Source organism: Glandiceps talaboti, chromosome 7 (assembly GCF_964340395.1).
Source record: "Glandiceps talaboti chromosome 7, keGlaTala1.1, whole genome shotgun sequence".
NCBI lineage: Eukaryota > Metazoa > Hemichordata > Enteropneusta > Spengelidae > Glandiceps > Glandiceps talaboti.
In genome coordinates this window covers 9,561,890-9,580,387 of record NC_135555.1, presented here as the reverse complement: position 1 = coordinate 9,580,387, position 18,498 = coordinate 9,561,890, and the positions used below count along the sequence as shown (strand labels likewise).

General features: G+C 35.4%; 1 protein-coding gene across 3 annotated transcripts in view; it reads right to left on the bottom strand.

The window, feature by feature from the left end:
• LOC144437538 (putative G-protein coupled receptor CG31760) overlaps positions 1–18,498 on the bottom strand; it is a 165,054-nt gene that overhangs the window by 49,867 nt on the left and 96,689 nt on the right. For all 3 annotated transcript variants that reach the window (XR_013481018.1, XM_078126485.1, XM_078126486.1), the window contains exon 3: positions 770–953. Coding sequence is in view for 2 of the 3 variants with exons in the window: in XM_078126485.1 (XP_077982611.1) it covers positions 770–953 (184 nt within the window). In the remaining variant the exon portion in view is untranslated. The remainder of the gene's footprint in view (positions 1–769; positions 954–18,498) is intronic.

Here is an 18,498-nt window from a genome sequence, read left to right as displayed (position 1 = left end):
TGTACGAAATGCAGAATAAACAAAAAAATATTTACAGAAGTCGAAAAACTTTGCGAAATATCAAAAACTCACTGCATGTATCTTAAAATTGGGCCTTAGTACTACAAAAAGGTTCTAAAGTACAAGTAGAGGCATTTGTTTACGTCAATCTACTTTTATTGTTGTGCACCATCATCGATATCAAAAAGTATGCTTTTAACGGTGTATACTGTAGTTCGGTCTTTCGGTTGATAATAGTCGCTATATTAAAAATGACATGGTATAATTGTGGACAATACTATAGATCAAATGGACACGAAATTGATGCACACTGCTTGTGTTTGGCAGTTGTAAGTGGACCATGAACATTCTTTTTACATAAGCAAGCAAGCAAGCAAACAAGCAAGCAAATAAACAAACAAACAAACAAACAAACAAACAAAAAACAAACAAACAAACAAACAAACAGACAGACAGACAGACAGACAACGAACAAAACAAACAAACAACCCAACCAACGAACCAACCAAAACAAGCAAGCAAGTAAGCAAGGAAATAAGCAAGCAAGCAAGCAAGCAAGCAAGCAAATAAACAAACAAACAAACAAACAAACAAACAGACAAACAAACAAACAAACACACACGCTAACATACTTAGACAGGCAAACAACGAAAAGAAAACCAATTACTAAAAACAGAACAATACGAACAGGGCTATCCTCAGAAGTGTTGAAATGTTGGTTGGTAACACCAAGTTCTTGAGGCACATCTGTATAATAGTTCAAACTTACTTAAAATGATATGTATGGTTTCTAACTCCAAGAAATGGTACTGTGTACGTCATCATCCATATATTACCGCCACCACAATCAAAGTAAGGTAAACTCCAGTGTCCATTTTCGTAACCAACTAAGACGCTCTCATCCCTCTCAGTAAGACCGAATGCTGTCGAATTATGACGCAATGTAGTTAAACCTGTAAGAGAAATTAATGAAAATTAGTGAATTTTCTTTGTACGCGAACTGCACTAAAAAGTTGCTGTTTCTTAGGTCAAGAAAACACAAACCCGCCAGTTAAAATCTAGTAGAGAAAAAAATCACGAGTCACCATACAGTTAAAAAAAAATATCGGTCCACGTTTAAGCCATTTTAGAATCCAATATGGCCACTGAATACTTTGTTAGCTCAATGACAAAATGACGATTTCCTGAGAACATGATGATGAACTCCCAAATTCCTAGTACTATTTCAAGAGAACCTGGACCAATCTTTCATATGGCAAATTTTGGAGAGATTTGAGGAACTGTGATTTTCAAGGAAATTGGTCCCGAGGCGGATTGTACCATAATAATCCTTACATTCTATTTACTGAAGAGATTCGTACCTTCGCGCAAACAAGAAGATGTTGCATAAAACTGAAACTAAGAATACATATGACCTTGATCACACACACGTTGCACATTTGCAGTACAACATTACTTAACGCGTTCACGTCGGAGGTCAGCAGCTCCGCCTTCAAGCTGTAAACGCATTGTGCATGCCAACGTTTTTTTTATAGTGACTGTAAATACAATCTTTGTCGTGTGCATAGTCTTTTTGCTTTTGGATATACATTGACACATTCCACATCAATCATTTTGCAACCATTTGCATTTTGTGTTTGGGTCTATGTGATCCTTTTAGTAACTTGACATTAGAATTACCTGGAGAGATTCCTGGTATTACATATGTTAATATTATCAAAGTATCAAATCCCTCACATGTTATTAAGAAACCATGTTTTGTAGTCACAACATGGTGAAGTTTGGTTTCTAACACTAGATCCACAGGGTTATCAGACTGACAAGAGATTTGTCACTTATTCGCTCTCTCGTATTTCATTTTCAGACACATCAACGTCTCTCTCTTTCACGCCTTTTCTATATTTGCTCGGTTAATTTCAAAATAATATTAATATTTTTATTTTTTATTTATTTATTTATTTACATAACTGCTCTGTCAAAAACATTTTACATATTTACATATCACAAGCAAACTGGAAAAAATAAATATACATACTTATACTTAATATTTCACATTTAGCCACCACACAGTAACCTTCAAAGAAGACACATTCGGATGTCGTTTACAGCAATCGCATAGTATAGCAATTTTAATATTATTTGAATCCTAAATTATTCATAAGTCTTACGTCACCTGTACTAGTCTAAGAAATGTAAACTCATATGAACTACCTGAAAACATTTCAAATTCATCTTTGTATAAGAGTGCACATAATACACCTTTATTTCGATTATCGTACATCTTACACAGAGAATGGAAAACTATTTTTGTCTGTCTATCTTAGTATCAACTCTCGACGTTTTTTCTTTGCTGTTTAGAGCGTACCTACGAATTTCATACTTTAAAAAAAAACTAGATTAACTATTGTACTTCAATAGATTCAAAAATGTCCGTATCATTCAATAAATCAATTCTTTTATAATCTGTGTTATACAACGAGAGAGATCATTACACATCGTTACTGTATTAGCGGTAATAGGGCTTCCCAGTCGAGGCATTAAGGTAAAACTCAACTAAGGAGAATAAATCGTCTTGAAGACACTTGACTACTTAGGCTATTCAACATCAAGGATCATACAATCGACAACTAAATCAGACAGAATTAAGATATAGAATTGCAGCGGCCTGATGCATAGGGTTTCATTTGTACTTTGTACGAGAAAATGATTCTATAGATCTTTGATGTTCCCGTTTTCATCTCCTCGACGCGTTTCAAGATAATAAGATACTTATTATGGAATGATTCTGATAGATATTAAATAGGTTGGTTGATAATACGGCAATAATGAATACAATTTTCCACACAAGTATATACCATAATCGGTAGCACAGTACAACATGAATGGCGTTTGTGAAGATGTATTGCCGCTTGTTATTTAGCGCCACAAAATTACTACCACCTAAAGTGCGCCATTGGAAATAGAGTGATGAAATATTATTGTTATTATCCATTCGGTAAAAGAGCATATAGAACAGAAACCTCTGATGATTTGCTTGTACGGTAAACTTCTTCAAGTTGTACAATGCATTACATAGGTGTTCCTGTTCACAACGCCGCGCGCTGAAATTGTAAGAGGCAAAAATAACGACGCAGAATCGGAGCAAAGGCATTGAATTACAGCTTCTCAAAGGCTGAAAAAACGCAGATCGTTCAAAAACCAAAAACTACAAACTATGAACTTTCAATTTGTAATCATACTCTATTTATTCAAATGTGTTTATTTGACAATTTGGTAATCTGCCGGCGGGTATGTAGCGACTAATCCACATGTTATATATATGCTATCTTTTTTAATTCACGAATGTACTGTCAATCGTTAATCTTGTAAACGGAAACGTAAAATTGGAAAATTCCACAATTTGTTTTTCATTTTCATTACTATTTTTTGTCTATTTTTAATCACACAGAGTTTAATTAATGTTTGAAATGTCTACCAAGAGTTGGTTTATAGGCAGACTTTATACAAACGTTGAAATATGTTACCAAGTAGTACGGTTAAAGGTCACGGAAATTAAAACAGACATGGCTTCGAACATTTTGAATATAGGCAGAAGCACTGGTCGACAGATGTTAATAACGATAAAGTAACCCGCTGAGATGTGTTCTATCATTACTTTGTCTTTTTTAAGAGTTAGGTAGAGATGACCTGGCGGCTTTGTTATCTTGAAGTTGAAAGGTAGATATATAAATAAGGTCAATAGTAATAGAAATGTAACAAACAAAAAAACCGATGACAGCTGGAGACAGTTTTAACCACAAAATAGTGCGATTGATGTTGACATGAATTACCATCAACACAATTTATATGACATGTACGGTAGGTATGCACACCATTTGACAAATAATAGCTTTGAAATGCAAACAAAAATTGAATGAAGGCGTCAGCTACCAAAATCCATGACATTTTATCTATATTGTGTTATTCTGATTCCTCTCTGTGAAGTAGAATGAAATAAGTGAAAATCTGTCAGATGCTGCTTGTTGTACAGCGCCTCCCGATTCACTGCACCTATACAGAGCCAAAGCTTATAGTTAAGGTCGCATCATTTCAATCCTGCGGACCATACGTTTTCGAGATAAGGGCGGAAAGACTACGATACTGAAAGCAAATTCAATTAAATTCACAACTGGTACCGTACATAATTTTAATCTTCGGGAATAGCTTTCAGTATTCCTTTGGTGAGTGGGTTTGATCCTTATCTCTGAAAACATCTGATGACCGAGTTTATCAAACACGCTATAGAAATGAAACAAAGTCGATTTTTCCTTGGGTAATTTTTCCTTACCCTACTCAAGAGATTAAAGGAAGCATACGGAGAAAACTGTACTGAATGTACACTAATAAAACGCAAATAAAGCACCACTGTGACAACTATTACTCTAGAAATTCGATCAAAATCTCTTGGTTATTTTCGTATTTGTATTTTCTGTGTGTGAGTTATAGAATAAAGATCACTGCACCCTAAGCTTGCGAGAAAGTCTAATAAGATCCGTAGGCTAACTGGTTATTAGTCTGCAGCTTTCCCTCTGTGATTGTAAGTCATGTAACATTCGTGAATTGCGACTACAAGAGTAGTATGTAGGCTGGCATCATATGATCATTATGTACACCTCCAGGCACTTTTTACCCTTTGTGTGTTAGTAATGAATGGCACACAGGTTGCACATGTTTTTAATCTCGCCTTTCATTCAAACTCGTCAGCTGGCTTTGGCTGCCTTTGTCACCAGAACCCGAGTTAAGTTCTTTTTTTTGCTAAGGTACTATGTAATAGAGCTTTCGCTCAAGCACACAAAAGGATGTGTAAGTTCAGAGATAAGGCCAAAAAAGGTTGCACAAGCTGTTATCTAGTTTTTTGTTTAAATACTAGAAGTGTGCCAGAACATAGCTTATGACGCTTGTCGTTGGCGACACAAGCATGAAGGCTTAGATCATCTTTCGCAATAAGTTCTGAATTTCGCGTTTTGTGATTAGCACCGGAAATACACATTAGCAGATTTTGTGTCAAAAAAGTTCATTACTTTTTTACGGGCAAACATCAAGTAAACCTATTTTCAAAAAACAATAAATAAGTACTGCAACAACAACAACAACAACAACAACAACAACAACAACAACAACAACAACAACAACAACAACAACAACAAAAACAACAACAACAACAACAACAAGAACAGCAACAACAAAACGTCATCATCATCATCATCATCATCATTACCACCACCACCACCACCACCACCACCACCATATATAACGACGACGATCACGACGACGACGACGACACCACCACCACCACCACCACCACAACCAACAACAACAACAACAACAACAACAACAACAACAACAACAGCAACAACAACAACAACAACAACAACAACCTGCCCTAAAATATCCATAATAAAATTGTTTGTTGGCAGCTTCATATGATATGACTTCGTCTCAAAGTAAATTCGATAAGCACAATACTACTTTACATTTTGCCCCGTGACATTTATTATTGCCTTGTACATATGTCGGATTGCATGAGGCTATCCATGTATAACGAACTATTTGGTTGTCATATCATATACGAAACGACGATGATACCTGATATAGATGTAATTATCTAACATTTGGTCGAGCTGAGGTTGAGAGATGTTAGTGTCCATGGTAACCAAATATGAATAGCCTTGTATGTCTACGATTGTGAGTTAGCAGGAAAATCACATTTTTTTTCAATGATCTTGTTTCAATGTCATTGAAGGGATAAGACTAATGTAAAATAAGATGTGAGAGTTCCCCATATCACGTACACTTTTCCGGTGAGTGAACTTCGACATCTTGAGAAATATTAAGCATAAGTCGTTCAAGGTACTGGCTTGGTTCTGAAAACATTCAACGTAAGCTATCACATTACAGAGCAGAAGATCGACACCGTAATCGCGATATTTGCAATTGAGAGTCATCCATTCTCTGTTTGGGGTAACGTCATTTCCGCTAAGTTGGTGACGTGATTTCCGCTGATTTAGTCCCTATGCATAATACCAGGTTGGGTAGAGACTCAATCTGACATTTTAGATATCAGTTTCCAGGTATCGAGACCACATATCACGTTTTTAAGCCTGATATATCGTAAATTGCGAGTGATTATTTGATCCGATGGTGAATAAGAAAGCTGTTTAAAAACAATTTAAATGCGTTCTATTTTGAGTGTTCAAAATTAGCGTGATTTAAAATGAGTAATGTTTTCCTTTTAACGTAAGTGGAAGATGTACCACTGATAGTTAATGTTAAACCTAATAATCATTTCATGACATACAAATGTTTTTTTAATTTAAAAAATAATCCGTAGAATCACTTTGGGTAGTTTGATACCATGGTCATTGATTGAACAGATTATTAAACCTGCAACATATCATGAACTGAGAGGGTACACAATGGCATCGAAGTTCATCAGCTACGAATACAGACATAAATGGGATTAGAAAATGTGTACACGGCGCCGTAGGTATATCTTGAAAATAGGACAGTCTACAATAATATGAAAATATTACGTTTACCCAAAAATATTCTTGGTATACTTTCTATGTGAATTTAATAGACCTGTTGCCGGTTCCAAGATGCATTGCGCGTCTCTCCATACAATGTCATGTATTGTGTACGCGCTGAGGGGGTTGCACGCGCTACTCAGGGGGATGGTTGTCACCTGACCGTACCCTGGGTTCACCTGTAAAATCACTGTCTGTAATTGATGGTGTTTAGTCTTTGTTCTATAAAATCAATCATTATCAAAGATGTCAACATGTGTTTCCATAATTTCCTGATGAAAATGTTATTTCAAACGTAATATAGACAAAACAAGACTAAATGTAAGAACAGAAGCGACATCATCTCGCGCAATGCATCTTGGAACCGGAAAATCGACTATTGTGTCGGTGATGGACGTATCTATGATTGAATGACTGAGGATTGAAATTTCCTTTTCAAAATGCTACTAATAGGTATTTTCATTTTGTAAAATTGTATTTGACATGCTTGAAATACAAAATACAATCATTACTTTGCCATCGTTCTGCCATATTTGAATATTTCATTCTTGAAAGTAATGCGATGGAGGAAGTTTGCATCTATCTTGATTGCCTTTCTTTGACAGTTCAAATTCTCGACTACAGTCACTTTATTGTATTGTAAGACGTCGTGCAATCGGAAATGTACTATAAAATGAAATTAAAATATAACTAACTATGTTTAACGTAAAATATTTGTTTTGCATGCTTGGTTTGGTAAATTCATCTCTAATATATAAGAAGTGAAATATCCTTGATCTTAATGCCTTATATACAAATCCATCAAATACGGACATATCAGGAGGCGCATTTTAGGTGTAATGTAGGACCATAAAACATAATATAGCAATACAGATAACACACAATCCAACATTCCTATCTAGCCAATAAAATGCACATTTTATATACTCTTGGTGTAATGAGCACTTCATGATAACTAGAAGAAAATCAATACAAAAATAAATTACCTTTCTTCCGACAATCATTGCCTCTCATAGCTCGTTTTCTATAACACATACAACTCATTACAATCTCGATCATTTTTTCAAGTTTGGCGAGCTAAAGTTCAAGAAAACACACTAGAAATAGAGAATTTGACCTGACCTCAGACGTAGTCATTTATCAGTCATTTGTTATTATTTTCTAAAAGACGATATCCATGACGGCAATAAGTGTCACTCCTATCGGCTATCTAATAGTGCTAGGAAATGAGGAGTACCCTAAGTGTAATATATTAACTAAGAGTGAGCGAAAATTTACTATGTATTGCTTAATAAATCATCGGTTGAAGAGGAACCAAAGTCGATAGTTAAGAGATAACATTAATTGGTTAAAATTGTTATAATTGAAACGAAACTTTTGCAATTCCTGTAAGGAGCTTACGCGAACGTTTATGAGTAAGTATTTTGGCTTTTATTTGTAAATTTACATACAAGCTATCTATTCAACGGACAGTTTCGCCTGGATTTCACACACACAAATACACACACACACACACACATACATACACATTTATAAATAAATAATATAGGTACCCACACAGGCACACACTCGAATGAAATTTGCTTGTTTCTAGGTGGTTTGCAACTGCATAGTCAATTTATGTCCGCTGTGACATGTTAATCATTATAAGCACGATATTCAAATTAGATACTGTAAGAATTACGAATCTTGCCGTGACTACTAGCTCGATGCAGGACATAACGTCGTTCAATTCAGCAGTCCAATATACTTAAAGTGAATATTACTCGTGTAAATACCACGAGAATAGGGGTCGGTATGTTAATGTCATTATACTTGTGTGCTCAATGTAAGGTTTCCCCATAGTGTCTAGACATGTATAAATATTATTGCAATACTTTATTTACTTACACTATAACATAGGGTCGAGTACGTAAAGTCGTGACCCTCAATGAAATATTCCATAATGTTTGACGATAACAGACTTCACTTGTTAGTACACTATGAGAGGGGATGAGTTTCCTAAATGCAATATGACACCCTCAATTCACCTTACTTGAACCGAAGGAATTGTTGAAATGCCAACTTTGAGGCAAGATGTGAACCGAAACGTAATTCATATTGCTAATATTGCAGAGTTGGGTTTCAACACCGTACATACGCTTAAAAGAAAGTCGCGATGGTTGTAAACTGTAAGAGTAACGATTACATAAAGTTTGCGTTAATGGGTATCATTTCGATATTAGAATTCGCATGAGTGACTGTCATTGAAGGGAGCAATGTAAATGATATAACAAGGAAAGTGTACTTCAACCCTATAAGGTGAGGTCTTACAGAAACATTGTACAGTATGATCAATCATCACCGATACCTAGAAGGTGGCTACCAGTGGATATAACCTTTCAGACATCCTTCAATGGAACCTAAAGGTACATATTCGTGATCTATACAATTACAATGATGAACAGATTATACAGTCCCTAATAATAAGTAAATCTCGGGTGTTTCGAATAAAAATTATAACAGGAGTAAGCAAATAGTGAGCACACAAGCCGCCTCGTGGAGTACTTGTTGAAAAAAAGTAGTGTTCCCTAGATGTGTAGCCTTTATTTATGTCACGGATTGAGAGGGAACATTGACATGGTCGGAACTGCTAATGTGAGACAATCGACGTTTATAAAGTGCACATATTGCCTTCAATCAATCCACCAATTTGCTTCCAGAGATGGATATTTGCACAGAAATTATCCATATGTCGTAATCTTTGACATCATTGTTCAGTGAAGCTTTGATAAACAAATAGATTCACCTTTACGTGTAAAATGTGTAGGTTTCTAAATTCCGTATTAATGGCGTCACCATTTGCCATTTGTGTAATTACGAGTGCAAATTTCTTGCAGCTCAGTCAGTTTTTTCAATTTCACTGCTTCACAAGTTCCATGGAGGCAATCGTGGAATGACTCCCCGTCGTTATCTATCCATATCGAAGCAAGATTCAGCGGAATGATCAAAGGAGCTATATTTGTATGAGATGACTACGATGCTGAAGATGTATGATAGATCATTAACGCTTGTTTGGATTGAAGAAAGAGTCCTTAATGAGGGTACTTTGATAGTAAAACAATCTTAAAGTTCAAAATTAGCCCATTTGTGATTATATTCGTCGGCTAATGAAGTTCACCTGACTTACTTCTAAACACTGAATATGACTTAAACAGTACACTGGAATAAGTAGGAACACTTTCAACCATAAAGTTAATTTCCACATTGGGTACGTCTCAGTGAACCTTCATGTGACGATGCACATTCAAAAGTATGAATACTTTGTTTTGCCAAGTGCTTTCTTCCTCTCTTCCGCTTATTTTCAGTTAATCGCCGACGCCGACTTTTTGTGGATTTCTTTAGGCTATTGCACTTATCGGCGTCTTTCTTTGCCTTTGCTATTAGCCGTGGTTCGAAAAGGATTGGACTAATTGTTGAACACATGTGTCTCTAGCACTCTTGTATCTGAAGGCTCCATGTTTACATGCTAAAGACTAGTTCTGTCCTTGATCATCGACAGGAATGCAGTTGGTTCAAAACCCCGTATCATGTACGCTCAAACGTGTACATTAGGTGAGCTGAATCTTGACAGCTTTGTGCTCGTTTTCAATCCCCATGTGAGAAAGGTATAGCATTAGTTATCTATGTCCCCAGGCTTAGAGTGGCATCCTCAATTTAGAGTAAACCAATGTATAAAAATGCAGAATATAACACACTAGACACCTTATCAGGTAATGTTTCCTGTGCTGTACACTTAGAACCAAAATAGTAACAAAAAACTTCACATTTAAAGTTAGCATAAATTGACGCAGTTTACGCAATAATTGAATAAATTTGCGGACGCTAACTGTGTTAAATTTACGACAAAAATTACACATGTTCTTAATGTATATTTCCGATTCGACCTTGTATCTACCCAGGTCAATCATATACCATTTGAACAGCTTTGTGCACTGTACTACGTGAGGCATTTAGAAGTTTACAGTAAGAGTTGAGACATCCCAGTAGAGTTGGGATGTAGATACGTTGGGGAAGATTGCTTTTGAGCTTTTTTTTAGTAAGCTGTCTTTGTCAAAGCTTTCGTCCTAATGCTCCTTGAGTGAACAGCTATATACGTGCAGATACTCGACAAATCGCCATTTTTACTGCATATTTACATCACCGACATTTCAAAAGTGACACTTATAATAAAATTGAATGTGACGTTTATCTTAACAGAGATTTCACCAAACGTAAAGATGAGAGTGGTGTGACGTGAGTGCAAGTCAATCTTTAGCTTTAAATAATTCACTTACGTTGTTCATTTTTGTTCAACGGCATAGCTTCAAGCATAGCGTATTAGTATACATGCTGATCCTAAAGTATTTTTCTATAATTTAACTATTTCAAATGTATTGTAATTACGTGTCAAATACATAAATTCAAAATACAGGGAATGGTTTCAGTAGTCCCTTCGTATTACTTGTCTTATATGATGACCTTTAACCATTCCTGTTCAATGACTAAAGTAAAAGGTCGCTTTTCCAGAAAAGGCTAGTATTCTAATGGACATGATTACGTTACTGTAAACTAGTCTGCGGTCCTTTTGTAATGTTTAACATACCTCGTTGAATCTAAAATGTAATATCAACCTTAAGTTGAAGCATGAACTAAATTCACATTCTCAATTATCCACAAGATATATTATAACTAGGCAAACGCATGTTTTAATTTTTAATGCAATTCACTGTAGGTATAATATTAACGTTAAGTCAAAAATTACACTACATCTACGCTCACAATTTTATCCTTATTTTCAAAAGGTAGACTATAACAAGACAAAGCAATTGCTGACTGTACAATTTGAATATTTACAGTCGGAAAACTGAGATAATTGTAGCCTTTCGTTAGTGATGTCACAGTAACATTGACGTTTTACATAGATATGTGGATTTTGAATGAAATTAGCTGAATACATGCATACATTACGCATACACCAATCTTCATTATCATGTGATGTAAACAGCGATGTTATGTGGTTCTAGTAAACGAATATCAAACTTCAGGTGGCGGTAACAACAACTAGATCAAATCAATCGAACTTAAAGCAACAAGCTATTCTCTTAAAAATAAGTTGTATCTGTTCCTAGGCATTTTGGAGTTTAGTGATTGGCCTCGTTAAAAATCAAATAATAGGTACATAGATACATTACTTTTACATTAGAATTTTATCAATATAAGCTTAGCAAGAAAAACAGGAATGGTTAAAGGTCATCATATAAGACAAGTAATACGAAGGGACTACTGAAACCATTCCCTGTATTTTGAATTTATGTATTTGACACTTCATAGGAAATCCAATCTCTTTACTCAGTATCAAATACAGAAGCTGTATACTCTACTTCTCATAACATATGCCCTATAAAGATCTAAACAATTCACAGTATTTCAACTTTCAATTTGAGGATTCATCCGTCCTTAACGAGAAGACAGAAATATTACACGCAGGTAGGAAATATTTGATTTTGCTCCTCAGATGAAAGTTCTTATTTAGGTTGTTTTAGTTTCATAGTACGTTTTACAGACGTATCGAGTCATCCTTCGATTTGACAGTTCGTTGCAATAATTGTATCATGGATTTACATCGAAATCATGATTGTAGATTCAGTTTTCTGACTATTACTCCTATATAACATTGCTTTTGTATGAATTATGTCCACAACAATTGTCAGTCAAGCCTGCCGATTGCAGCATCAGAGTGTTACAGAGATTTACTGAAGAAAGTGACGTTATCTTGACATGCTCATGAAGGAAAAATGTGACTGTAAAGGTACATTTCTATATCACGTTTCCATGACAACATGTCTAAAAGGGTTTGTTATTACTCTTCCGCTGACCAGACTATGACCAAGTATTTCATTTCGCATGGCAGCACCATATTAACCCAACTAGAGATGCACTGACTCGTAACATATATGAAACAATTACAGTAAATGATACAAAAAGTAGAATCGGGTCACAGGTCAATTGGCATGGCCTAATTCAGTTTAAAGATATTCATACTCAGTTAGACACTTCCTGTTCATTTGTCTTTACTAAATCACTACTTAGAAAGTACTAGAAGTACGTCTCAATCACCTCTAAAGTCCCCTCGTTTTTCGGTTTTTACGCCGTCAACTTTTGCTTCCCATCCACTACTTCCGCACTTAGGGATTTTGTGGTAATTGAATCGCTTTCTCAATAATCAATTTCCCATCTCACTGCTGCAATATCACAGTTTGATTCCATTCGTGGGCAATTAACATGCGACCGTGTGTCACTAACTAGCTGGCCTGATGCCGATTCATTGAATTAAAAAAAAATGTCTGAGTTCACATCTCGATGGTGTTATATTATTTTATGAATGAGTTTTAAGTGGAATACACTAAGAAGAAAAAACTTATTTAGATTAGGACAACGGATGGGAATTACATATTGGGCATATCAGAAGAACACTTCAAAATCTAACCAAACTAAACAAATTGGAATACAAAGAGAATCGATTACACCCCAAACTTAATTCACTGTGGCTAAATGAGATGTCATCGTTCCGATAAAGTTAAACTTGAATTTTTATTGAAGGTTATTTCTTTAACAGAAACAAGTGTTCGTGTTTTCCTGAAACTACACCGTCCATATAAGTCTCCGTGTGTTTAACCTAATCTTAAAGAAAGTGTGTCCCGCGAGATCCCAAGGTGGTCTTCGTAAAATGGACATGTCTAAGAGTAAATGACAAAATAAATACAAAAGCTTAGATCAGAACGTCTTGATACAAAGTATCTGATTAACAGGAAATCCAGTATTTTGCTGAATCATAAAACGACTTGCATTTTCATCTAAACCATCTAATATGAGTCCATTAGGCAAACACTAGTCATTCTCAGCATGTGAATTACAGTATGAAATCTCCTTTCAGAGTGAAACAGTCCCGAATCGCATCTGGCGCCTGATGTACTCAAAAACCTTTATAGTTGCATTTTATCACATCCCGTCTAATGACCTTAGAGTAAAGGTCAAGTAGTGCATCACAAAATCCTATATTCTCAGTAACATCTTGCCTTGCAGTCTTTATATAAAGCTGTAAGTATCGCAAATCTAAATCTTTTAATATTTGATCAATCAATGTATTTCATCATCAACATTAGCTGCGTGGGACTATTCAATTTATACGAGGCCTACAAAGATAAACACAATCGTAATCCCCCTTCATGTTTATTCTGTAACGAGCTTCGTTTGAAGAATGGGCTTTATTTGCCGACATAGACAGTTATATAGTTCTTAATTTCAACAACCCTTTACACCCACCTGAACGTTTTGAACAGGTCGTGATGCAGTTCATTCAAGGTTATGATTTATTTTACACCTACTACAAATGCACACTCGCAACCTACAATTAACATCGCCTGATAAACTTAATGTCTGGTTGTTTAGTAAATACGTACACTTTCTCAACACGTCTTATTTTGTAAAGACATTATGACATTAATTATTTTTATATTAGTATTGACTATCTATTATTCATATAGTAACATTTTACTCAACACGACTCGCATGGGCGGTTTCATTGAAACAATTCCAAAGGCTACCAGTAATCGGATAGTGCCAACATGAACTATTGATCCGGAATTCACTGGCTTCCATTTACTGATCTGTTATACACAACTTAGGATATAAACTTCATATGATCTATTTTGGTGAAGAGTGTCAAATATTAATACGAACCCACTGGCAGGTTATTTATCCAATACGTATATTATGCTATGGCAGGAGAAGAGAGTCAAATAAATCTTTATGATGAAAATACCTTATTTTTTATAATCTAAAAGGCAAATAAAGCATATGTAAATTAGCATAGGCCTGCTACAAGAGTGCAATTTACAATTATTTCAAATCTCCACAACCAATTGTCACAAACAAACAAAACATAAGAGAAAGACAGGCAGCCTACAGTGATGTTAGTTTATATTATTCATTAAGAACATTTCACTTAATAGACTAAAGATTGCTGCCAGTCACTTCACCTTACGCATAATTAATTAGCTGCACTCTGAACTTCCCTGTAAGCCATTTAACCTTATTCGATAGATATGTCATATACAATGCATCCCCTAGTCCAAAGCGTAATAGTACAGTGATACACAATCTATCAAAAAACCTTCGCCAGTTCACTGACATGTAAATTAGTTTCTGACTACAAGGGATAAGTAAACCACAATTACAAAAAGTACAGCTTTTTTCTAAAGAGAGGGATACAATGCAACCTGTAATAAAAGATTGTGCAAATTAACTGCTAATGCATGACTTTCAGTGCAACTAAATCACTGCCATTAAACGACCCATTATAATATTTTCAGACTCTTCATGTGTGGCCATTTTCGCTATCGTTTCTACTTGGCTAATTGGTGTAGCATGATGAATTGTATATGTAATGGCTCATTACATTTACGAGATTATCGAAAACCAACAAAAAATACTATAAACAAGTTGTCTATTGACCAGAACGATAGTGTGTCTTGTTTAGGAATGACTTTATCGGTTATATCATATTGACTGTTAGTTCTGATAATTTATAGGTTTAATGGTTATGGCGTAATGTACACAACTAAATACATGACATGGAAAAATATAGCTATTTTTGAAGAATATGCAATTTTTTTCTGTTTCTGTCTTTCTAGACAGAAGTAATTAATGATAGCTGTAGATACGTTCATTGAAAGAAGTATTCTCTTCCCAGTATTGTTTATTTGTCTTGGTGGGTGTTGATTAACGGAAAACCGATGGTGAAGTCATTCCTGTTATCCACATATGACTAGCACATCTGTTAATTGTACCCAAGGCAGTTATCCACAATAACACGATCGTTCTCCGGCTTAAGATGTAAGCCAGTCTGAGATAGAAAATAGACCTCGGGGGAATATCACAAGGATGTGATTCTCACAGATAAACTACAAGGTGATCATGTCTCAGCTGTGCAAGCACATTTTTTTTCCATTCCTCCCTCTTTCTTATTTGTCAACATTCAACGTTCCACATGTTTTCACAGAAAAATTTAAAAAACAACTAAAATACAGTGTGTGAGAACAACACAGCGGCCAATCTTTGATTTGTAAATGTCGGTAGTAGTTTTCTTTTACCTGCAAGAGACCTTCGGGGGAAATAGTTACAACGACAGCTTCTGTTTCTCTTTCTATGTCCTTGCGTGCAACGCCCCTTTTTTTTTTTTTTTTTTTTTTTTTTACAGATATGCATTTTACAGATTGCATTTTAGCTCAGCTTTAAAAACACCATACTTAATTCAAGGACTATTACGGCAGGCTGTATGTTAATTGTACATTGTGTCCTACAAATCAATCATTTGTGTAATATTTATTGGACTTTTAGGCAGCAGCCATTACAGATCCGATTACCTATCTTGACCATATATCAAGGATAAGACTATGATTTAAAAGACTGCTGGTAACAGAGCCTATACGCTAGACGTCAGGTTGTTGAGAAAGTGCACATTTATCAAAACAATTTTCCCTAGTATTACCATTAGTTTTTATTTCAATCGCGTCATGAATTGCCAATTTGGGACAATCAAGAAGAATAGATTGAATTGAATTGGATTGGATTGGATTGGATTGTGTTGTGTTGAGTTGTGTTGTGTTGTGTTGTGTTGTGTTGTGTTGTGATGTGATGTGATGTGTTGTGTTGTGTTGTGTTGTGTTGCGTTGAGTTGCTTTGCTTTGTGCTGTGTCGTGTCGTGTCGTGTCGTGCCATGCCGTGCCGTCTTGTCCTGTCATACCCTGTCTTGTCTTGTCTTGTCTTGTCTTTGGTTTGACTTGGCTTGGCTTGGCTTGGCTTGGCTTGTCGTGTCGTGTCGTGTCGTGTCTTGTCTTGTCTTGTCTTGTCTTGTCTTGTATCACACGGATTCATACTTACTCATCTCATCTCGCATTGTATCGTATGGCATGATTATGCCTTGCATTTCATTGCATTGTATTGTATTGTGGCAAAATGCCCTGGTAGCGTATGAAACATAGTTTGTGAGTGTATATTACCAATTCACTGGATTTTGACTTCATAGTTATTACGATCACGTATCTGTAGGATATTTAAATACTAATAAAGGTTTGTCCGAATGTTATATTTCTTAAACACTTCTTTAATTCATTGGGACATGAATAAACTCTGGAAGTGGTAACGCATACCTTATATAGTTTCTCTTCTTTTTCGGACACCACACTTTGTATTTACCGGGATAAAAAAACTCACAATGATATCAGTATCAACACAGTTGAAATTTGAAAAAAATAAATTATTTCTTGCCCATGTTCAAGTATTGATTGTTATTCATTACTTATGCAATGATGTAACATACTAGATACATCAGCATTATTTTCAATATTTTGATTTTGAAATAATTTCGACAAGCGTGCTCATGATTAACCATGGCAACATAATTTATATTATGTTGAACAAACATTACTCCGAATGTGTCCCTAGATCATACGATCCATAGTACTGTAGTAATAACAGGAATTCCAAATAAAATGGAGATAACCGGCTATTACCATCTTGAGTAACCGTAAGCTTCTGATGACACCTTTAGAAAATTTGAACGAGAACACGTTTAGTATTATATTGAGTAATCAGTTGCCTTACTGGAGTGTTGTTCGTGGACATGTGTTTATCACGTGTTTATAAAAACGTGAGTTTGTACCGAAAGGAGACCCAATCATTTTCAGCTTGTTTGTGTTACCCCGTGGGATTGGCTTACCGAGAATAAAGTATATAACTTCACGTATTCTGAATCTGATATCACCAAGCATCAGCGCAAGGTACAAAAACTTTAATCTAAATGCATTTGTCTATCAAATTTATGCATTGCCAAAAAATTGCTTCGTACTTATCAAACTACTACTTGCACTTTCCTTCATGGAAATAATGTTAAATCGCACGATGGTTTACTGATGTGGTCGTATTCAATAAAAAAACAACAACTTGTCAATTATATCTAATATCAAGAGAATGTGACCATAGAAGGTTTACCAAAGCAGGACCGTGTGGATGAAAGGGAGAAGGTAAACGCTAGGAGAGGAGGATGTGCTGCTACAATTGCAAAGAGAGATATCGCTAGTAAACGTGACGGAAGAATTGTAATAAGCTTGTTAGCATTTATGGGTTTTGAAAGAAGTTTCGGGATTAGCGGGCAACTTCCGTCACTCACAAGAAGCGGTTTGCAAAAAAGATTGCAAGAAATTGGCAATTTGTGTGATTTCTAAAGCCATTGGCATTTTAGAATGCACCTTGTAATGACTGCAATCCTAAAATTGTTAGCATTAGTGATGGATTTCAAACAAGGCAAATCGTCGCTGCGTATCCTGTTCAGATGGCAGTGGAAACAACTTTGTACGTAATCCGTTTCCTTGAAGTATTTATTAAGATAATGTCTTTCCGCCGCTTCCTTTTTATTTCACAGTAATCTTTTTTAAAGAAGTTTCATATCACCAAATGCTTTCCAAATTCAAATTAAAGCCTGGTATGTCTCCTACGCAACAGTTCAACCTGCCTAATCGGTGCCATCTAAACTCCTCGCAGATGGTGTTCGGGCAATGTATAAATCGTGTACGCAACACTTGATAGCTTTCCTATTTAAAAAAAGTTATCTTAACTTATGAGTTTCTTTTGATGTTTTTTCCATTCAGCGTACCTTTCAATCATTCATTTTAATGTTGTCCACGAATCAACATTATTAACGATGTTTATTGATCACATGGTATAAAACCATTACACTGACATGATGTCAGAGTGATTTGGTCGATAGCTACACATTCGCTTTAAAACTAGATTCCACAACAGTAACTGTAACTCTACTAACAGTGTTTATGTCTAGAAGTCAAAGTGTTGA